Here is a 20,631-nt window from a genome sequence, read left to right on the forward strand (position 1 = left end):
GTCCCCTCCCTTTCGCTCGTTGGCTGTACTCTGTTGCAGGCTGACACTCAATGGCGCTATCACTAGGCTCCTCAGTGGCATTTGCTGCCTAGGGCAAATGGCTTTCTCTGATTCTGACGATGAAGACATCTTTGGACCTCAATTCCTACGGTCGTGGGATAAAACCCCCTCGCATGCCTCAACTCCTGGTTTTTTTTAGTCCAACGTGGGCTCCTCTATGGGTTTTCCTTCACCGGACTCCGAGCAAGCGGCCGGTGAACGCTCGTCCCCGTTACGTCAGACCCAACTCGCTCTAGTGGAACATGAAGCAGGAACTTCAGGTGAACAGCCGTCAGACTGTATCCAATACCTGATTGAATGGAGAGTCACTCTCAACCATCGAGTCGTAGTGAAGGACACTGAGCAAGATCTTTTTCAAATGCCAAGCTATCATTGGCCACAGATCCAGGCCAGCGCAGATAAAACCCTACGAGACAAGATCTCCCGCGACCGCCGGGTAAGACCGGACGATACTACCGTTGTGGTCTCTGTAAACGACCGATCTCAGCGCGACCTGACTAAACGCTTTGACAGCACGAATATGGACTGGACTGCCATAGAAAAGCAGCTGCTTACGTGGGCTAGCCTATACCGCTAGGGTAAAGAGCTCCGGCTTAAAATTTCCGTGAATTACATCGAAGATAGCACCCCGCTGTCGAGGACCGACAAAAGAGGGAAAACTTCGGTCACTAAACGGATGCTCGCTGACCAAGACGCGCAACTTGATGCCGAAGACGCCTCTGGGCAGCCCTCGGTTTGGCGAGAGGTATATCAGATGATGCGATATCCTGGCCCGCCATGCCACCACAAAGGCCAATATTGCTGGAAAGACCCGGTGGGGAAAAGACACTATAAACTGCGAACACACCAACTGAGAAGTCTCGTCAGATACATGGAGAAAGGCGGGATACTTAAGACCCACAATGACATTCCGGACAGCCTCTACAGTATGAGCAGCTCTATGCCGAGGACAACGAGCGAACCACAAAGCAGAAAAGCCATTCTAACTCTCCGCCTGGGTCGATGTGCCCACCAATCAATATCACTGTACTCCCCAATCAGGCATCGCAACCAGTCGTGACCGGTGTAAATGGCCCAAACCCTTCCCCCTCGACCACCTCGAGGACTCCTACTCCTGATCCAATTAATATACCTAGTCTCGACGATGTGGCGGTGGAAGTATAGTAACTGGCAGCAATCACGGGTGAGCCGAGACATTCTCAAGGACGATATCCGCAAAGCGCGAGACTTGGCGCTTGCAAATAGTCTTGATCTCCAGCAGATCTATAGTGATCAAGATCCAGACTTCTTCATTAAGCAGGGCATCAGCGTGGGAGTAGCGCGCCGGTTCGTATCTGAGATCATTCAGTGGGCGAAATTATGCCCCCACAAATGTCGAGTTATGAAGTAGGGAGATAGAGAGAATTTATATATGACGCGGATAGTTTGGAGAACACATTATTTATCATTTTCACCACTTGACTCGGTCTATTAAGATAAACTAGGTTCTAAATGACAAATGGCATATTTAACCAAGTCGTTCGAATCACGTCTTGTCAACGTTGATACCTGCATGCCTAAAATGCCCTTTTGCACTTTGTCCCCTTGCGCCTACGCGTTCCACACACCACTCCAGAAAATTATCAAAGCCTTGTTCAGGGTTATCTTCATAGAATACGCAGTGTCTCCGAATGAAGGCTTTAAGCTCAGAGAAGAACTCCTTAATAGGATTTAGGTCAGGCGAGTAGAGAGGCAAGTACATCAGTTTTACGCCGGCGTCTGAACACATTTGTTCTATGCGGTCAGAATGGTGGAAAGAGGCGTTGTCCATCACTGAAACAGACCTAGGCTCCGGCCACTTCCTGTAATGCTGCAGAAGTTCCTCAACGAAGTCCTCGAAAACCGACGCGTCGGTCGAGCCACGAAACACTCGGGACAAGACAATCCCATCTTAGGAGTATACTAGTAGAATCTGGTACCTTTGATAGCGATGGAATTTCGAGATTTGTACTAGTGTAATGCCGAGCGGTGACAAACCTATTCTCCTGAAGCCAATCCGTTTGTCGCACCCAGACTCGTCGATATACACCAGATAGTACGACCAGAACCCAGACAGGTTGTGTAGATAGTAATCTCGTAGATCGGCATTCCGTTTCCCTTACTTTCTGTCGAGATGTCTTCTTTGACCATTTCTTGGAGATCAACGCTCTCCTGGTGCTGGTGGTTGTTACGTATATGCCAAACTTATCCAACAGAAAAAGCGCTATTTCATCGAGGTAGAGACCAGGCTTTTCCAGCAGATAGTCGCAGAGAGCCTCCAACATTAGTGGTGTGACGCTACGGGGTCGACCTGCTCGAATAGGAGGAGCTCTGGTATCACCGAATTGCCGCAGATTGCTCCGGATGGCGGTGATGGAACGCGGGCTGCATCCAGCGGCATCAGCGATCTAGGTTGTGGTCGGTAATTTGCTCAAGATCATATCGCGAATGAACTCTCTAGTAGAAAAAGGCAGATTAGGAGCTATTTCGTGCCGTGTGTGTCTGTGATGGGGGTTAAGGTGGCATGAGCTGCAAATATAGACAGCAAGCGAGAAAAGCGTATTAGCGAGACGTACAGTCACATATCATTAGTATTTGCACCCCAGTACTTCGACCCACATATATTCTGCCGGTAGAATAGAGCTCTATTTCTAATAACTAGTATGCCACCCTTCATACCGAATCACTTCCTCTACACGATGAGGCATAGTCTCAGCTAGATTGATAAAGTGCCTAATCGTAAGCTGTTCCCACGCAGCCTGCGCTGCATCTACTAGCTCTGCTAAGTAGTATCATTATTAGGCATCTCGCGAAGCCACGGCCGTAGCTTTAATATATCAGCCTTTAATAGCCCCCAGAGGTTCTCAATTGGGTTTAAATCTGGCGAATAAGGCGGCCAATCCATTACAGTAATATTTAACTCACGGAGAAGGGATTGGACGATATATGCAGTATGCGTCGGTGCATTATCATGTTAAAAGATATATCCTCGTTCGCCAGTAAGGTAGGTAGGATACCACGATAAAGATTATAAATAACCTCTTTTGTGATACCCTTACGATCCGCAGTAGGATCTCCGAATAAAGGAATTAAGCCAGTCTTTCGCGGAGCGCCTGAGAAACAAGCCCAGAACATTTATTTTGTCTGTTTCCCTTTCGATAGAGTTATTTGGATATTAGACTCGCGCTCTTGAAGCTGATTTTTAGGAGGAATAAATGTCTACTCCTTCCGAGCACCTTGTCCGTGTTCAATAGTCGTTTCATCCGACCAAAAAACCCTTTTCCAGTCCTCTGGTGTAAAATAGCGATAGGCTAAAGCCCAGGTAAGACGTTTCGCAGCGTGAATAGGTGTAAGGTAAGGTCGGTTTATCTTTCGCCACTTCCGGAGGCCCATATCATGCGTTAAACGCCAGATTGACATCGCTTTGACCTTATAATTAACCTTAGCAAGCAGATCCTCGCGGGTAATATCAGGGCGGTTTTGAATAGCATCATACACACGGTCTCGGTCCTCCGCAGTAAGCTTGCGAGGTGCGCCAGAGCGAGGTAGGGATACACCTTTTGAACGCTTTAGATCTTGCCGGAGGGTATAGTGGATAGTAGAAAGAGGAATATCAGGGAACGCATTCTTCTGGATACGTTTTGCACCCCATTTTGCTGATCGTTTTAACTCACATATACGCTCGCGTATATATGGTTCAAGCTCAGGACCGCGAGGCATGGTTTAGAGGATCATAGGAAGAGGATTATAGGCAGACAATAATAGGGGTTGTGGGTGGATATAATGGGTAGGCGGTGTATTAAGGGCGGTCAGGATGCAATGTACTGGGGTACAAATACTAATGATACGCCACTGTATGATTCAACGGCCTCGACGTATCAGTCTTGTCAGGTACTTGACATTTCCATTCTGAGGCGCAGGGATGATCTGATGTCTAGCTGGATTTGGCCTAGATGGTTTCACCATCGTCTTGGCGGTGGGGCTTGAGATAATTTCGCTGTGTAAAACATGGAAGCCATTTTCGAATATTGCTGTAGCTGATAAGCCCACCGCCTTCAACTTCTCCACGGCCTGCATCGAACTTTTGCTTCACACCCAACTCGAGATCCAGGTCCAGTGATCTTCTCAAGTCAAGCTCTAGAGTCTTGTGTATGTAAGTCTTATTCTTCAGTACGAGAGATCAGCTCCACACCCCAGATCGTGGATATCAATGGACCCCGCTAACCATCGCATGCAGACTCTCCTCAATCAACTTAGGACCTAGCTCCAGACTTTCCACTTCCATTACAGTACCCTTTGAGGCCAAGGCTACAACCAATCAATCTACTATCTGGCTCTTACACGACCTCCCAAGGGTGGCCGCAATCACTAAGAAGACATTCATCAATCGTCAAATCCAACGAGCACAATATGACAAACCCAAACCCACGCCTCCCAATTCAAACACAACACTGCCGCTTCTGCTCCCACCTCCTCCTCTCAACAACACGCTCGATATCAAGCCTTCCCCGCCGAGAAGGCGACGCCCTCGACAAAGCAATTATCATTCCCCTCTCGACCGCCGACGGGGACGCAGATGCCAATACAGATGGAAAGACAGAGTCACAAACGAAGCATATAACCCTTCTTCTCTCGACGACAATACCCGACCGACGCGCAACACTCATTCGGCGCGAAGACGGGATTGAGAAGAGGATTCTGTTGCGCTGTGGGCGGTGTCGGGTTGTTGTGGGGTATTATTTGGATAAGGTTCATTGGGAGGGAAAGGGCTTTCAAAAGGCACAGGTGGATGGAGAAGAGGAGAAGCCGCCGGCGGTTTATATCCTTCCTGGAGCTTTGGTTGGGACGGAAGATATGGGTGGGCCTGGAGTTGGGGAATCAGAGTGGAGGGTGGAATGGGGAGTAAGTCTATAGTCAGTAGTGACCATTAATGATATTGTGTATACCAGCTATACTAGTCAAGCGCCATATACCCAGAAAAATAAAGTATATTCCAAAAAGAAAAAGTAACAGGAGCCCAGATGTATGTAGTTGGCCACCAGTCGAAAGCAAAAGCCGATAATACATTCAGACTTGACTTTGACTCAACTCGACTCCACGAGAGTCCAAGTTCAAGTCCAAGTCAGAGTCCGAGGTCAGATTTCAGATACAATTCAGCGCCAGCCCAGTCCGTAAGCATAAAACGTAAAGTAAGATCATAAAGACCCGGGGTATCTCAATCTCAGTTGGCCAGGATGGTGCGCACGAGATCGGTATAGTTAATCTCGCCAGAGCTCGTATCCACCGCCTTGAGGAGCTCGTCGACTTCCTCGTCGGTCATGCGTTCGCCGAGGTTGGTGAGGACTGTTCATTCCGAGATTAGCATGTCTTGCCGTGAGAGTCGGAGTCTCGATCCAGATCCAGATCCAAGACCCAAGTCCAGGGTGTAATCAAGGCTAATCACACCCATACAACTATGGAAGTACTTCCGGGGCGAGGAAACTCACTGTATCGCAACTGTCCCACACCAATGAAGCCCGTCATATCCTTATCGAACACCTGGAATCCACGACAATACTCTTCAGGCTCGCCGGGATCACGGAAACCACCGGGGCGATTCAGGACCTTGAGGAAGGCATCGAAGTCGACTAATTATCATCAGCGCTGATCCTCATCTCACAATATAGGGAGAAATCACGTACAGTCACCACCGACCGTCTTCTCGAGATCGGAGATCTCAGCCAGCGTGGGGTTCTGACCACAGGCGCGCAGCAGGTCGCCGAGGAGGTCGCCGGACACACGGCCAGTCCCGCGGCGGTCGAAAAGGGAGAAAGCTTCCTTGTAGTTGGTAGAGGCCTGATCCTTTTGGTTAGCCATGATGTGTGATATGTGTTTGTGTCTGTGTTGGTGTTCGTGATCCAGTGGAAAAGGGATGAATGAGAATGATGAATTTGAGGGGGAGAACAGGAAGGGCGGGAAGGTCCCCGATTAAGGCAAGTCGTCAACAACGAGGATCTGAGCGTAAAACGTACCATGATGCAGAAGTGAATTGAGGGATGATGTGGAATGTTAGCTGGAGAAGAGGAGAAAGAGAGAGATGGGAAATGGGTCTCTGGGTGGGATCGGCCGTTGCCCTCGCAACGGTGGATTTCATGATCTCACTAAGTACATCCTGGTTAGACTAGATACTAGATACTAGATACAATCCCCTCAAGTACTACAGACACTAGGACTTCAACTTCGCAATACAGCTGTCCAGCAGCCTCGCTGCTTCTCTAAGCAGCTCCCATCGCGTACTCGCAAACGAGTCGCGTAGAATTATCAACAACCCCATACACTGGTTTCGACCCTTCATGCCCTCCAATCCATTCGGCTCGCGCACTCCGCCAACTCGTCCCAGATACGTTCGCATATCGTGTCTCTGCTCGGCCAGCGTTGTAAGGGCTGGCGGATTCTGTAAGGGTCCGTCCAGGGCGAATCCGTACGTCCACACGGTCAATGCCGCGAAATAGATCACCCACGGTCGGTTCAAGAGGTAGTCGTCACGAGCGACATACTCACCCGGCGAATCTAAAGAAACAAGTGGAGAGGAACCTCAGCGCGTAAAAGGTGGCATCGCGAGCTGAGGCCTTTGTAGCCCAGATCTCGGTTTTCTCCCGCGCGGCACTGTAGTCGCGCGCCGTGATAGAACGACCCATAAGACGACCCGCGCCTGCAAAGATCTGTAGATCGACGATGTCAACATGGGACGCGATATGCGCGATTCCATGCAACACATCCCGGGACTCAGATTCCATAGAGGTAGAGGGACCCAGTGCGTCGTCGAAGTCTCGTCGCCAATTATCGTACGAGCGGAGGAGTGCCGTCCGCCATTTATCGCGACCCCGAGAGCCTGTCCTACGCCTAGCGAACTAACCTGCAGGTCTCGCTGGTTCAAGTGCCAACTGACGCTTAGTAGGCCGGCCATGATGATACTGCGGCCGAACGCGTTGGTCCGCACAGGCTGGCCGTTGAGTGTGCGCTTCAGACCGTCGAGGAACATGGTTGGCCGGACGCCGTGGGATTGTAGACTTGATTGCACGCGAGCGACCTCGGCCGCGCTGGTTGCTGCCCATAATGCCTCGTCACAGGGTAAGGGGAGGCGGAGCTCATGAGCAACCATCTTAGCAGAATGACCAAAGATGATAGCATGCGTCGAGTCCAACACGAACGCAGCAAAAGCCACGCGCCGCGTAGCCTCCGCCTTGATCCAATGCGACCAGCTATCGTCTTCTTCCTTGGTATCCGGGGAATCAAACGAAGACCTCCCAATCAACGAACTCCCCCGACGCATCAGAGTCAAGGTCGTATCATGGTGAATGTGTGCACGCTCATGCAGCGCCCTCGTAGAAAAAGACTTTTCATAAACCTCCAGAAGCAGCAATGCTTGGAAGACCCAAAGTCGAGCCGGCGGTCGAAAATCAGTGTCCATAAATATCTCCCACCTCAAATGCCACGCAATGAACCCAGCCAATTCGGCGGCCGTCTCGGTCGCCGCCTTCCCATGGATTTTATCCAGCGTCGCGGCCCCAATAGCCATAATCGCCAGCAACAGCAAATTGGGAGTACGATCCGCCGCAAAAGTAGGTTGATGCAGAATGGGCAATTGGGAATGAAAATGATACCAGTAGCTTCCAATGTACGTCTGCATCATGCGCAAACTGAGAACATGGCGATCCGAAGTCAAATCTCCATCCAGCAGGGCATCCTTGCGCTTGACATCAGCCGAGTACGCCGCCTCATTGAACCGCGTCGCCATAAGATGCAGCAATTCCTGCCTTTTCTCTTCTGAGATCAATGCAGGCAGAGATCCGGAGTCCAGAATACTTGTCACACTCATGGGATGCTGCGGAATGACAGTGCAAATATTATTAAACGCCGGCTCATTGATATAGAACCGGTTATGATTCTGCACCATGGGCATCATCCCATACCCCAGCGGTGCCATAGGCTCACTAAACAACCACGCGGCAAAATCATCCGCCATGGCAAACGGCGAGCGATTATACGTCTCTCCTCCGAAGATCGGATATGCATTGGACAGGCCGTCGAACTCGAGTATTCCATCCTGGCTTAGGGTCGGGAACTCCGTGTATCCAGATACGGGAATGCCCGCACTTTCAATACCTGTCGAGAGAGGGTATGATGTAGGAGGGGATTTGGGATCGGCCATGAACGCGTAATCTGCCGTCATGGGCGAGGAAGGTGATGTAGTGACGAGCTTCGAATCATCGTGTTTGTCGGTCTCGGTCGCAAAGGAGTCGCGTTTGTGAAGTTGCGAGCCGCGGGTTGTATGGCGCTCGCGATGGCGGATGCAGAGGTCCTGGCGCACAAAGGCGCGGTGGCAGTTTGGGAAGTCGCAGTGGAAGATTTGTTTGGGGGAGTCTTGAGTTTACCTGTCAGCTGGGAGTCTATGAAGTATGGGAAGAAGGGTAAGACGGGGAAGGCGAACGGTTCAACTGGTGACGGTAGAGGTGCTCTGCGCGTGAATAACTCTTTCCACAGTTCTCGTGGGTGCATTCGAACTTGCGATCGGAGGGGGCGCGGCGGCTGCGACGGCGTCGCTTGGAGGGCTGTTCGTCCTCCATGGCTGGGTTAACGAGGATCACCATTGGGTGCCATAGCAAGATGCAAGGGATGTCGATCAGTAAGCCCTGGAACACGTGGGATGAATGCAAAGTATTTGAAGCATGAACTGTCAGTGAAGGGTCAAATGTCAGGTTCTGGGGATGCGGAGAATGCAGTGGGGTCATTTTTAGGTTGGGGCAATTGACCCGGTGAAGGCAACTTCTGGCGATGTCTTTGGTAGGGGGCTATTGGAGTATAGGAATATACATATGTTCATATATAGATATATACGTTTTATCACACGAGCTTGGATTTTGTTGACATTAGACCACTCACTGACTACGGCTGAGAAGCCATAGTCATCTATAGTCTGATGAAACCTTCCCAAGGATAAGATACCCCTCCATAATTAGAGCTAGGTAGGTATTGGGGCAGGCCTAGGAGTCAAACCAACTGGATGAGTAGCATGGGACAGAACAATGCAGTATGGATAGTGCAGATGTTGATATCTCGATTTGTTCAGTAGTGCTGCAAATACCGCGTTCGTGCACGTCATCGCGCATATCAGAATATGTTGTGCATCACGGTCGATCCATTTCAATATGCACCTGAATGTACATAGGAGTGGCACCTGCACTGGTGACCATTCAAGCCTTGACTATGTTGAAAGCTTGGAACTATACCTCTACATACAAACTACAGTAACCTTCAAATACTGTTTGTCTGAATCTACGAGTCTGCATTCGCAAATTCACTGGAGACATATCTATTATCTCTACCTGGTCGTCTCGCGTTACGATGCGAATCCCAATGATATCTCCGACCGGCTGCACCGGGATCATAATTCATCACAAAACCGGGACTTCGAGCCATCATGCCACTATGCCACTAGGCCATGGCGCGTTAAGAAAGGACCCAACACCTGATGTGCAAATGCTCCGGGGATGGTTTTGTTCCTGTTTCCGGGCAGACCCAGACAGAAACACCAGTAAAAAAACAATATACATGAGAAGGATTCTTAGTTCATCCGCTGAAGCGGAACCGAGTTGCCTCCAGGCGGCCCAATCCGTCCCGAGGGCGACGTTGCGACGCCGATACGAGTTGGTGAAATCTGAAAAAAGGTATGAGAGAGAACGGTAGAAAAGAAAGGGGAAAGAAGAAGGGCACTCACCTTGAAGAAGGACCCGAATCTTGCGTGTCTCGCCAGATTGCACCCTGTCGGAAATGTTCTTGAGTAGCCGCTCGGCCTCGCCCGGCTTCATGGTCCCGCCTGGGAGCATCTGCAAGGTGGTCTGCAGCCAGGCTCCAGTCTCTTGAGGAAGGAGTTCGAACATGGTCATCACAACGCCCGAGGCATCGGGGAAACAGTCGCCAGGGAAGGTGAACATCATGCCGGTCAATACGCGCTGAGCCAGAGGCTGGCCCTGCGACGCAATGAGACTCTTGACGGCCTCTCGCACCTCTGGTGGGTTTGAGTACGGCTTGCCCTCCGGGCTGGTGAACTCGGAAACCAGGGGCTTGTCAAATGCAAAGCCGAACAGGTCCCTGAAATAGTGAAGCGTGGCGATAAGAGGATCGACCTGCTGGAGGGTAAGAGCGCTAAGAGCAGCAGAGAAAATAGGGACGGCTAGGGACGAGCTAATGCACTTCTTAGGGTAGTAGCGAATAGCGTCCGATGACAGGCGGAAGAAATCCTCAATGACTTTGACTGAATTAGAGACAAGATTATGCGGGGAAAGGGAATATTCTCACCATCGGGCAGATTCTCCGGAGGCAGGTCATTCAGAATACGGAGGAACGCAAGGGCTTGCTGTTCGTAGAACTGGAACACGGCGTCACTGGTAGCTTGATCGACGTACTCGGCACCGTCAGAGAACTCACGAACCACCGCGTCAGTGGCCCAGAGGAAGCAACCCTCGCGGGAAGCCTCAAATCCACTGGCAATGCTCTGAGCTAGCGTGGGTAGTAGGGGAATCATGGCTGTCCGGTACGAAATGATCATGTAGCGCCAGCAGCGGCACACTCGCTCCAGAATAGGCGTGGAAGACGTAAAGTTCATAACAATCGTGGTCATGATGGGCAGAATCTCGCCAACATATTTCACGGCCGGGTTCTCCACACCGAAAGGAACGATAGGAGTGACAATTTGCACAAATATAGTGATCAGCTGCAGGTGATCAGCGACGGCCCGCTGGCCTTCTTCATCTTGGGCATTGTTGGCAAGGTTCATAATTCGTGTCATGATCGGGTCACAGAACATCTTGAAAGACTCGTAGATCTTTTCAAGCGGCTGCACAGAGACCACAGCGGCCACGCCCTCGGTCACCTCCTCCTGGCTGGTGGGCTTAAGCTTGTCCAGGACGGACTCAAAGAAAGAATGCAGCTGAGAGATGTGGCCACCTAGCAGCTTCTGGCAGTCAGTGCCTAAGAACTTAAAGGCAAGCGCAGCCGCCTGCACCACTTCTTGGGAGGAGTGGTGGAAGGCCGAAATGACATAGTTCAACTGAGCCTCAAGGGTTTCGGGATGTTGGGCCGTCCACTCGGTGTATCGAGCCAGGGCCATGATGGCCTGGAACCGCACCTTCTCCTGATCAGGGATCTGGACAATCAGCGGAACCAACTGGTTCATAATGGTGTTCTCCTCAGGGTCAACCATACGACCCATAGCACGAAGTCCAAAGAGAGGAGCTTCCAGTTCCTGCCAATGAGGGACATGTTCATTGCTAGCCTGCGAGGCATACTTTGCCACCCAGTGCTGGATCAACTGATAAATCTTAGCCAGACATTCTTGCGTACTGACCACTGCACAACAGTCCTTGAGAACGTCTCCCATGGAATGACGGAACTGGCGGAATTTCTCTTCCTGCTCGCGATCACCGCCAAACAGATCGGTCTCCCCTTCTTCGGGGTGGGGAATTCAAGGTGCTTCACCATGATGTCTACCAGCTGCGAAAAGATATCCTGGAAACTCATACGAGCATCCACGAACTTCTCGATGGTGATCTGCTGCTTGAGCTCATACCAGAAGATAAAAGTGAGTGATACAGCTTCACGTTCCCAATCGCGCGCAGAACACTCGAGGACAGCCTCCACCAGACCCCGGAATTCGGCAGGCAGGCGAGCGATCAGAACAGCCCAGGCCTCACCGGCCTCTGAGAACATTCTTGTAATGCCTTTGAATGCCTCCAGGTCTTCGGCTTCGGCAGTTTCCGCAATCTTGGGTCGGAGAGCCATCAATCGGGGGTATAAAGCTTGGATGATTGGAAGCGACTCATCGACATCCTTGGTGTCGCGATAAAGAGTGCAAAGGCAGTCCACGCCGGCTTCGAATGAGACGTCGTTGTCCAATGCCTTAATGATAATATCCATCAAAGGCGACTCGACGACTTTGGCGGCGGGGATTTCACGAAGCCACGAAGTGATGCAATCGAGAAGACGCGGGTTGGTGGCAGCAGAAGCTAGCGAGATCAGCCATGAATTGCCGGTTTTACTGCTTGAAACAAAACTTACGCGAAGATTGAGCATACTGAATCATCAGCTGCATGACCTGGTCCGCATTGTCCTCCAGTAGCTCTTTTGTTCGATCGAGAAGCTCGTCCTCCTACTGCAAGATTAGCATTGCCCATACAGACAGGGTTGACATAGAGAAAACCCACGCTGAGGTTGATCTTGCGACCCTCAGTGACCTCTTCCGGCAAGATCTTCAAGAACTCTAGCACGCAGTCCCCCGCATTGCTGCCCAATGCCGAAGCGACCGTGGCCAACACATCCTTCCATGCGATCATCTGAATCGCCAAACTTGCCAAGCACACACATAGTTGAGTCTGAATGGGGCGCGGACCCGAAGCGAACGCCACGAGTAAATTGAGGACGGAGTCTCGAAGCGCGATCACGGAGTCGGGAGGAAGTTGGTCCAGATCGAACACGATCTTAAAAGTTAGTCTCAAGGAATCCGTGATCAAATAGAGCGCGGGGTGCTACCTTTCCCTTCAATGTAGTTGCGGCGAATAATTTAGCCTCGATGGGCACATCAGGCGACTGTAATAGCGCATGGGTGGTGGTCCAAGCCTCGATCTGGGACGCATTAGAATGAAGCGATAGTAATTACCATGCATACTCACAGATTTTTGGAACTTCTCCAGGAATTCATGGGCCTGGGTCTTCTCCGACCTAGGTACGTTCCCTTGCATGGTTGCCACGGCCGCCAGGACCGGGGCGAATGCCTGCCCACCTTCCTTGCTGGCCATGATGAAAGACACGTTAAGAGGCTCAGCAGTACAAAATGGGCATTCAACCTGAAAAAAGTGGTTGAAGTGAGATTGGGGAGCGCAAAGAGTGCAAGAGGGAGATGAAGGTGGGATGTTAGTGCCCGTGACGGGCCCCGGTGCGTATTGGTATTACCGTTCGTCACGGGACGCAGAGCTTGACTCCTTCGTTTCTATCGTTTCTATCTCCACGTTATCTCTACCTGTTAACCCATCTACACCACCATGGCGGGCCGCAAGACATTGTTGGCTCCTATCCACTACATCTTCAGCTTGCTGCAGAAGCGCGCCACCGTTCAGATCTGGCTTTACGAGCAGCTGGCCTTCCGCATTGAGGGCAAGATCAGGGTTCGTGTTTCGGCTCTCGCCCAGAGTGCAGGCCCTCTGCTAACTTGCTTACAGGGTTTCGATGAGTTCATGAACCTGGTTATCGATGATGCCGTGGAGGTGCGCCAAGCTACAAAGACCGAGTCGGAGAAGCGGAGAGCGCTTGGTAAGTCAATCGCGAATCCGAAGCTGAAGCGCTAAGCTAACTCTTCCCCTAGGCCAGATTCTTCTCAAGGGTGACAACGTGTCCCTCATTCAGGCGGTCTAAATCATCGCACCAAATACCGACCATCACCCACCACGATCGCATCGATCAGCCAGTCATGCTCCACAACAGGAATGTCTTGAGCGAGCAATTGCTCTTGGAGAGAGAGGGCAACTACAACGGCGTTTAGTTTCATTTGAGGGTTCAAAAGGGGTTCTTGTTTCAAAATCGGACTTACCCAGGAATGGCATTTTCTTGTTCCATTTAGAATATCGCGATAGGAAATGGTCATAATACCCTTTGCCATGGCCGAGTCGATGGAATCCCCGATCAAATGCCATGCCTGGCATGACAATCAGATCTAATCCACTTTCTGTGAGACAGTTTCGTCGGCCAGGGATCTGCGTAGGCTGTAGTGATGGAATGCCCCATTTATCAGGCTTCAATGACTCGAATTCGGTCATGGACTCGAGAGCGAGCATGTCCATAACGGAGGTCTGGTCGATGGTGTGAATATATGGGATGTAAACATCCTTTCCGCGCCGCAGTGCATCTTGTACAATGCTGCTAGTTGATAGCTCTCCGGTCGGCATGGACAGATATACGGCGATGCTCTTTGCGTTCTGGTATTCGGCAAGCGACAGGAACTTGGCGGTCGCGACGCCGGCTGCGAGGGGTCAGCAATGCACCAAGACAGAGACTAGTAACAGACATTGCTGGCTGATAGATGTCGTAGACAAGCGCCCAAACGTGTCGCGCATTTGCTTGCGCAGCTCTCGCTTTGCCGATTGGAGAGCCATGACCCCGCGGGAAGTTGGAGTTGTCGGGGAAAGATTCATTCCAGGCGATAATGATAAGAGTGGACCGCATTGCTGAAGCCCTGTGTTAGTCCCCACTTGAATAAAGGGATTCCTTTTAACCTGGCCTCTCCCTCTCTTCTTCATTCAAGCAGCCATGATTTGGATTTGGACTCTGTTGGCGACCGTTGGTGCGGCCACAAGTGTCGATCAGCTAGTTGGGACATGGACGACTAAATCACAGCAGGTCCTCACGGGTCCGGTATGTATACTCCTAAATCAACAAAAACACGACACTAATTTGGACAGGGATTCTACGATCCACTCAATGACCGACTGATCGAGCCCGACCGCACTGGTATTTCCTACTCGTTCGATGCCGATGGAAACTACGAAGAGGCGTTCTATCGCGCCCTGGCCAATCGTGAGTGGATCCGATCTACGATCTATACATAATTGAGATGGAAATGAAGCTGGAACTAGAACTGACGCGATGAAGCCACCGACCCTGAATGTCCTGGTGGTATTCAACAGTGGCAGCACGGCACCTACATGCTGTCTGCCGACGGTTCTCTAGTCCTGCACCCCATTGCAGTGGACGGTCGTCAATTGCTGTCGGAACCATGCAGACAAGATATTGGCGCGTATACCCGATACAACAACACCGAGCACTTCAAGGTATTATCCAACATGATATCTGTATGCATGGGGCTGACAAAACTAGGGCTTCGCTGTATCCGTCGATAAATTCAGCAAAGTTGAACGACTCGACTTGACCATGTTCACCGGGGAGAAGATCCAACCCTTGTACCTGGCATACCGACCTCCCAAGATGCTTCCCACAAACACATTGAACCCTGTGCCTACCGGCAAAAAGAAGCGTGACCTGTCTGGAACTGTAATCCATTTGGCCATCAAGGAGGAATTGATCAATCCGGACCGGTGGTGGTGGTTCGGTGTGATAATGACCTCCCTTGGAGGGTTGGCCTTCTTCTTGTCTTAATTGCCTTTTAATTTATGTCTCATGTTTTTCTCAGAAGGAATATATTGTAATAGTAACAGTAATGTACACCAGCCCATACATAGATTGCGGCTTCGTCTAGGCAGATACAGCCTTCTTCACTAGGCCAGCAACTTCCTTACGGTCCGCCGGCTTGCCATCCAATGCACCACCAGTAGCAAATAAAGATTTGAGGACCTGACCAACTTCCAGCTTCTTTCCAGCCTCCTTAATGGCAGTAATTTCCTTTGCGATCACGGCCTCGACTTCTTCCACACTGAGAGTCTTGATTTGGCTGGCATATTCTTCGAGAATAGCCACCTGCAAATCCTCCTTCTCCTTGAGATCCATTCGTTCCTCTTTGGCAAATTGTTCCGCAGCTTCCTTCGCCGCGGACGCGCGTTTCCGGATGAGGGAGAGGAGCTGGATGTCTGTCTGGATGGGAGAGGCGGTTTTGGCGGCGTTATTGGTCTCGGAGATGAGAGCGCGGAGGACATTGAGTCTGTAAACACATGAGTCAGTCAAAATGGAGCGCAACAGACTGGCTGACCTACTTGGAAGTGTCCTTGGCTCTCATAGCAGTCTTGAGATCATTCCGCAATGTGGTCATGAGAGGCGGCAACACCGAGCTAGAGGAATTCCAGCGCACCCAAAGAGGAGCGCGCAGTGGCACCCGAGCAGAGAAGCGAGTTACCTGGAACATGACGGCAATGGACAGTCTCTGAATAGTCAATTGCGAATGTAAAATGGGAACAATAGCAGAACGAGGCGGAAGATCACCTCAAGTGGTCCGTGCACGTTGTTGACCTGCGAAAAGAACCTGGAAACTAATTCCTCCACCAGCTACAGCTACACCCGCGACTTTCCCCCACGACCTTTTTCTGTGTGTATCTTCTTTCATTAGATACTGCAGCTACTCTTTTGCTCCTCGGCGGGGGAGCTATTTCCTCTTCTCCCCTCCCTACCGTTGCAAATTCTCCGCCATGTCGTATCCAACGCTGCCGAACCTCCCTCCGGCGACACCGCAAAAAGCAGTACCTGGTGCTTACCTGCAGACTCCTGCTGTCGCCCGCCATGAAAGTCTCTTCAAGTCCCCATTGCAGCAGACATCCCCTCAGACACCAATGACACCGATGCCCAAGTTGCCTCCGACAACGACTACAAAGACCTTGAGCGCCGAGGAACGTGGAGCGCACACCATCAGCCAGACACTGGCTCTTGAAGCGCAATACCCAGACCTCGATAGCTATCTGTCTCGTCAGTTTATCGATCTCATTAAAGTACAGACACAGGGTTAACATCTTACAGAAGGAGTTTCCTCCGAATATGACATCCCAACGGCCTCATCGTGGGCGCCCTTCCAAAAAGTCAAAATGTACAATATTCCCGACCAGATCTTCGATCAGTACAATCGCGCACAAGTTTCGACAAGCATGGGTCTATTCGCTGAGTTAAACCACGCGTGGGTGGCCATTGACAACGCGCTATATCTCTGGGATTTCACACACCCTAACCCTCAATTGGTTGGGTTCGAGGAGCAGCCCAACAGCATCAACGCTGTTAAGTTGGTGAAGCCGCGCGCGGGTGTGTTTTTGCCCGCCATCACGCACATGTTGGTAGTCTCGACCACAGCCGAAGTCATCTTGCTAGGCATGAGCTGTGAGACAACCCCAACCGGCTCAAAACAAGTTGCGCTCTATCAAACAGGGATGACGGTGGCGATTCGCGGGCTTGATATTCACGTCTTCGCTTCGTCAGACTCTGGTCGTGTTTTCTTTGGAGGTTCCTCTGACAACGACGTGTACGAACTCACCTATCAGCAAGAAGAGCGATGGTTCCAGGGTCGGTGCGGAAAAATAAACCATACGAGCTCACGTCTCTCCGTTTTTAGCCCATCCCTCAGCTTGACTAATCTGGCCGCAAGGGCTCTTACCGAGAATGTGGAACAGATGGTGGTTGATGATAGTCGAAAACTCCTCTATACTCTTTCCTCTGCCTCGACCATCCGGGTGTTCCACATGAGGGCTGATGGGTCGCTCAATCTTGTCATCACCAAGCTCGCCAGAGACATCTACTCGAATATCGGACATATCATTGGGTCTAACGAAACTCTTAACGAGAGGGTACAAATTGTTGCTATTAGCCCGGTTCCAGCAGCCGAAGCTTCGCGATACCACTTGGTCGCGACTACTGCCACCGGATATCGTATTTACCTCAGTGCTACGGGTTCCTACAGCTGGGCGCCTAGTTCAAACGGCACCAACCCGCCCACGAGCATGCAAGCTCAGCACATCAAGACACCTCCTATCGACAACGCCGCAAACGCGAGCATGACCGCGCAAATCCCCATGGCCGCCATCAAGTATCCGATTCACTCTCTTGCACCAACACGAATGGCTTCCCGTTTCCCTCCCGGCTATTTCTTCTGCTTCACCTGCAAGGATGCTACCCAAAAGGCTGACACATTGTTTGTTTCGTCTCCGGACCCCGGTCTCCTCGCTCGCCCCGCCCGTGAACAAGGGGTCATGAGCAAGTCCGATGAATCGGGCATCTGGTTGAGTCTGGGCGGTCGTGCAGAGGACATTGGACTGTGCTCGCCACCACCACCGACAACGTCTGCCGGCTTCGGAAATGAGCTGGCGATTCAATTTGACCATCCCGCCGCGGAAGTGGCGATTCTCACAAACTCCGGAATTCACATCGTTCGTCGACGACGCCTAGTCGACATGTTTGCCGCCCTGGTGCGCAGCGGTGGAAACAGCGAGGAAGGCTTAGAAGGTGAGGTAGTCAACCTTATCAAGAAATACGGTCGAAGTGAGGTCCTTGCCACTGCTCTTGCGGTGGCTTGTGGTCAAGGTGTTGAGATCTCTTCGGATCAGCGCCTGACACGGATCAACGATCCCGACGTGCTCGAATTCGCCCGAAAGGTCTTCATTGAGTACGGTGGTCGCCCAGTGTCCAACGAGAATGCCGTGCCTGATTCTACCTCGGCAATCGATGCCTGGAACCCTTCTCCTCGGCATCACGGCATTTCCCTATACATGTCGCGTCTGTTGCGGTCGATCTGGCAGAAACAAATTGCCAAGATCGGCAGCGCCCCTAATGGTGCGATGACTGTGGCTGCCTCGGTGGCTGCTTCCAAGCTGCAGACCATCCAGCATGATCTTGCAGCTCTGCAAGACTTCTTCAAGACAAACAAAAGTTTTATCGAGGGGTTAAGTGGACCCGAGGCCCTGGCCCGAGTGACAAATAAGCAGGAAGAAACCGCTCTGCAGGCTGAGCACCGTGCCTTGCACTCCCTCGTACAGCTCGTGTCACACACCATTGAGGGTATTTCATTTGTGCTAGTCCTGTTCGACGAGCGCGTGGATGAGATTGTCGCGACACTACCCGCCGAGTCTAAGGAGCGATTCCTCAAGCTAACCTTTGAAGAGCTGTTCAGCAGCAGCAAGGGCCATGACATCGCTAAGGAGTTAGTCAAGGGCATTGTCAACCGCAACATTGCCAAGGGTTCCAACGTTGAGACGGTAGCTGATGCACTGCGCCGGCGATGCGGCAGCTTCTGCAGCGCAGAGGATGTCGTTATCTTCAAGGCGCAAGAACTGCTCAAGCGTGCGACAGAGGCCGGTGCCAATTCAGAACTGGGCCGCAACTTGTTGAATGAGAGTTTACACCTATTCCAGCAGGTGGCTGATAGCCTCCCGATGGATTATTTGGTTTCGGCTGTGGACAATTATATTGCCAATCAATTCTTTGCCGGTTAGTCTTCTTTCTGCTTTTCGTTTCCAGCTGCTGATTGATCAGGTGCTATTCAATTGGCCCTCAACGTGGCTGGCCGCTCTGACAAGGCAAATATTGCGCTCTCCTGGATTATGGATGGGCGACCCGCAGAGGTACTTGAGTCTTTTGAATTATCCACATCTTCCCAGCTCACACAAACGTAGGACTCTCGAAAGGACTACTTCTACTTCCGCAAGCAATGTTACGACCTTATTTTCAAGGTTGTGCTCGCTGTTGATACCCTGGCTGCGTCCGACCCCGGCTTCATTGACGGTCAATTGACCGTGATTGCTAAGCGACAGAACGAGGCCTATGGTGTCATCTCCGATTCTACCGATGAAGTGTTCTTGACCAGCTTGTACGACTGGTACCTGGAGCAGGGCTGGAACGACCGCCTCCTCCAAACACAGTCGGCGTTCGTGGTCACTTACCTCGAGCGCAAGTCTACCGACGACATTGCCCACGCGGATCTCCTCTGGCGATATTACGCTCAATCCCAGCGGTTCTTCGAGGCTGCCAAGGTTCAGTTCCAGCTTGCTCAGAGTGCTTTTACCTTGCCTCTCAGCCGCCGCATTGAGTATCTGGGCCGTGCCCGTACCAATGCTTCTACTTTCACACCTGATGTGGGCCGTCAGTCGAGACAGCGACTGCTGCAGGAGATCACCAACCTTATTGAGGTGGCCAACATTCAGGATGACCTTTTACAGCGATTGAAGGATGATACACGGATTGCCGCTGACCGTAAAGCTGAAGTTCTGCGTGACGTGGACGGTCCTGTGATGGACATCAGCACAGTATGTCCACTCTCCCTGCAATTCTCACACATTGATACTAACAGCCACAGCTCTTCAATCAGTACGCAGACTCAGCCAGCTACTACGACATCTGCCTCCAAATCTTCTTCGCGGCCGACTATCGCAATGCAGCTGACATCAAGGCCACCTGGGCCAACCTCATCCACGATGTCCACGAAGTCACTGAAACTCGTGGCTCGCCTCTTCCCCACGAAGCCGTGATTGAAAAAGTACGCAGTCTCGGCAGCCGCCTTCGCATGTCCGAGACGGTCTTCCCCATCCGCGAACTGGTCCCTCTCTTGGAACGCTACTCCCTTGAACACCAGTACCACCGCCAAGCCAACCGAACGCACTGGGTCATTGATCTATTCCTGGACTTGGGCGTCCCCCACGAATCTCTATACGGCGTCCTCGAAGCCATGTTCTACACCGACGAAGCCCCCTTCCACGGCTCAAACCGCCGTATCATCGCTGCCGACTTACTATACCTGCTTGACGCATGGTTCAGCGAGAGCGCACGGCCCGGTGGCACTGTGTTCGGCTCTGACCTTATGGCTGAGCGTGTCTCCGAGACCTTGATGCTCCTGCAGCAGGGTGGAGGCACACAAGAAATTGTGGAAGCGAGTCAGGGATTGAGACAGCGTATTGCGGAGCTGGTTGGGTGAGGCTAGGATATTTTTGTTTTATGTACTCTAGTGGCACCGTCGCTGGCGTTTATTTTTTTTTTTGGCAGATGGTAATGAATGACAAATCGTGCGTCCGCTTTCACAGAAGTTTGCTCTCCAGATGTGGTAGTTTG

General features: G+C 51.5%; 10 protein-coding genes across 10 annotated transcripts; 4 read left to right on the forward strand and 6 right to left on the reverse strand.

The window, feature by feature from the left end:
• Positions 1 to 3,297: 3,297 nt before the first annotated feature.
• Positions 3,298 to 3,798, reverse strand: N7477_009111 (uncharacterized protein; the record flags this gene model as incomplete). Its single annotated transcript, XM_056970772.1, has 1 exon — positions 3,298 to 3,798. One exon carries the CDS (start codon positions 3,796 to 3,798, stop codon positions 3,298 to 3,300), a length of 501 nt encoding a protein of 166 aa, XP_056817751.1.
• A 690-nt stretch (positions 3,799 to 4,488) lies between these two features.
• On the forward strand, positions 4,489 to 4,992 carry N7477_009112 (uncharacterized protein; the record flags this gene model as incomplete). The annotated part of the gene is made up of 1 exon (XM_056970773.1): positions 4,489 to 4,992. The coding sequence occupies one exon, from the start codon at positions 4,489 to 4,491 to the stop codon at positions 4,990 to 4,992; it is 504 nt and encodes a 167-aa protein (XP_056817752.1).
• A 307-nt stretch (positions 4,993 to 5,299) lies between these two features.
• On the reverse strand, positions 5,300 to 5,934 carry N7477_009113 (uncharacterized protein; the record flags this gene model as incomplete). The annotated part of the gene is made up of 3 exons (XM_056970774.1): positions 5,300 to 5,421; positions 5,565 to 5,705; positions 5,760 to 5,934. The coding sequence occupies 3 exons, from the start codon at positions 5,932 to 5,934 to the stop codon at positions 5,300 to 5,302; spliced, it is 438 nt and encodes a 145-aa protein (XP_056817753.1).
• Positions 5,935 to 6,652: 718 nt separating this feature from the next.
• Positions 6,653 to 8,849, reverse strand: N7477_009114 (putative C2H2 finger domain protein; the record flags this gene model as incomplete). The annotated part of the gene is made up of 2 exons (XM_056970775.1): positions 6,653 to 8,481; positions 8,549 to 8,849. The coding sequence occupies 2 exons, from the start codon at positions 8,847 to 8,849 to the stop codon at positions 6,653 to 6,655; spliced, it is 2,130 nt and encodes a 709-aa protein (XP_056817754.1).
• Positions 8,850 to 9,671: 822 nt separating this feature from the next.
• Positions 9,672 to 12,911, reverse strand: N7477_009115 (mRNA transport regulator MTR10; the record flags this gene model as incomplete). Its single annotated transcript, XM_056970776.1, has 8 exons — positions 9,672 to 9,775; positions 9,836 to 10,366; positions 10,417 to 11,419; positions 11,461 to 12,122; positions 12,175 to 12,265; positions 12,321 to 12,593; positions 12,646 to 12,738; positions 12,786 to 12,911. Coding segments are annotated over 8 exons (2,883 nt in total), but the record flags the coding sequence as incomplete, so codon positions are not given.
• A 243-nt stretch (positions 12,912 to 13,154) lies between these two features.
• Positions 13,155 to 13,524, forward strand: N7477_009116 (small nuclear ribonucleoprotein E; the record flags this gene model as incomplete). Its single annotated transcript, XM_056970777.1, has 3 exons — positions 13,155 to 13,277; positions 13,332 to 13,422; positions 13,475 to 13,524. The coding sequence occupies 3 exons, from the start codon at positions 13,155 to 13,157 to the stop codon at positions 13,522 to 13,524; spliced, it is 264 nt and encodes an 87-aa protein (XP_056817756.1).
• A 1-nt stretch (position 13,525) lies between these two features.
• On the reverse strand, positions 13,526 to 14,300 carry N7477_009117 (5-formyltetrahydrofolate cyclo-ligase; the record flags this gene model as incomplete). Its single annotated transcript, XM_056970778.1, has 3 exons — positions 13,526 to 13,635; positions 13,700 to 14,128; positions 14,174 to 14,300. 3 exons carry the CDS (start codon positions 14,298 to 14,300, stop codon positions 13,526 to 13,528), a joined length of 666 nt encoding a protein of 221 aa, XP_056817757.1.
• A 115-nt stretch (positions 14,301 to 14,415) lies between these two features.
• N7477_009118 (uncharacterized protein) lies at positions 14,416 to 15,261 on the forward strand (the record flags this gene model as incomplete). Its single annotated transcript, XM_056970779.1, has 4 exons — positions 14,416 to 14,520; positions 14,568 to 14,682; positions 14,758 to 14,936; positions 14,983 to 15,261. The coding sequence occupies 4 exons, from the start codon at positions 14,416 to 14,418 to the stop codon at positions 15,259 to 15,261; spliced, it is 678 nt and encodes a 225-aa protein (XP_056817758.1).
• Positions 15,262 to 15,357: 96 nt separating this feature from the next.
• On the reverse strand, positions 15,358 to 15,961 carry N7477_009119 (uncharacterized protein; the record flags this gene model as incomplete). Its single annotated transcript, XM_056970780.1, has 2 exons — positions 15,358 to 15,760; positions 15,813 to 15,961. 2 exons carry the CDS (start codon positions 15,959 to 15,961, stop codon positions 15,358 to 15,360), a joined length of 552 nt encoding a protein of 183 aa, XP_056817759.1.
• A 280-nt stretch (positions 15,962 to 16,241) lies between these two features.
• On the forward strand, positions 16,242 to 20,497 carry N7477_009120 (putative non-repetitive nucleoporin; the record flags this gene model as incomplete). The annotated part of the gene is made up of 5 exons (XM_056970781.1): positions 16,242 to 16,515; positions 16,567 to 19,017; positions 19,063 to 19,151; positions 19,203 to 19,832; positions 19,883 to 20,497. 5 exons carry the CDS (start codon positions 16,242 to 16,244, stop codon positions 20,495 to 20,497), a joined length of 4,059 nt encoding a protein of 1,352 aa, XP_056817760.1.
• Positions 20,498 to 20,631: the final 134 nt, after the last annotated feature.

This window comes from Penicillium maclennaniae (genome assembly GCF_028827695.1).
Source record: "Penicillium maclennaniae strain IBT 15551 chromosome Unknown utg000008l:1.0-3552695.0:1.0-3555053.0, whole genome shotgun sequence".
NCBI lineage: Eukaryota > Fungi > Ascomycota > Eurotiomycetes > Eurotiales > Aspergillaceae > Penicillium > Penicillium maclennaniae.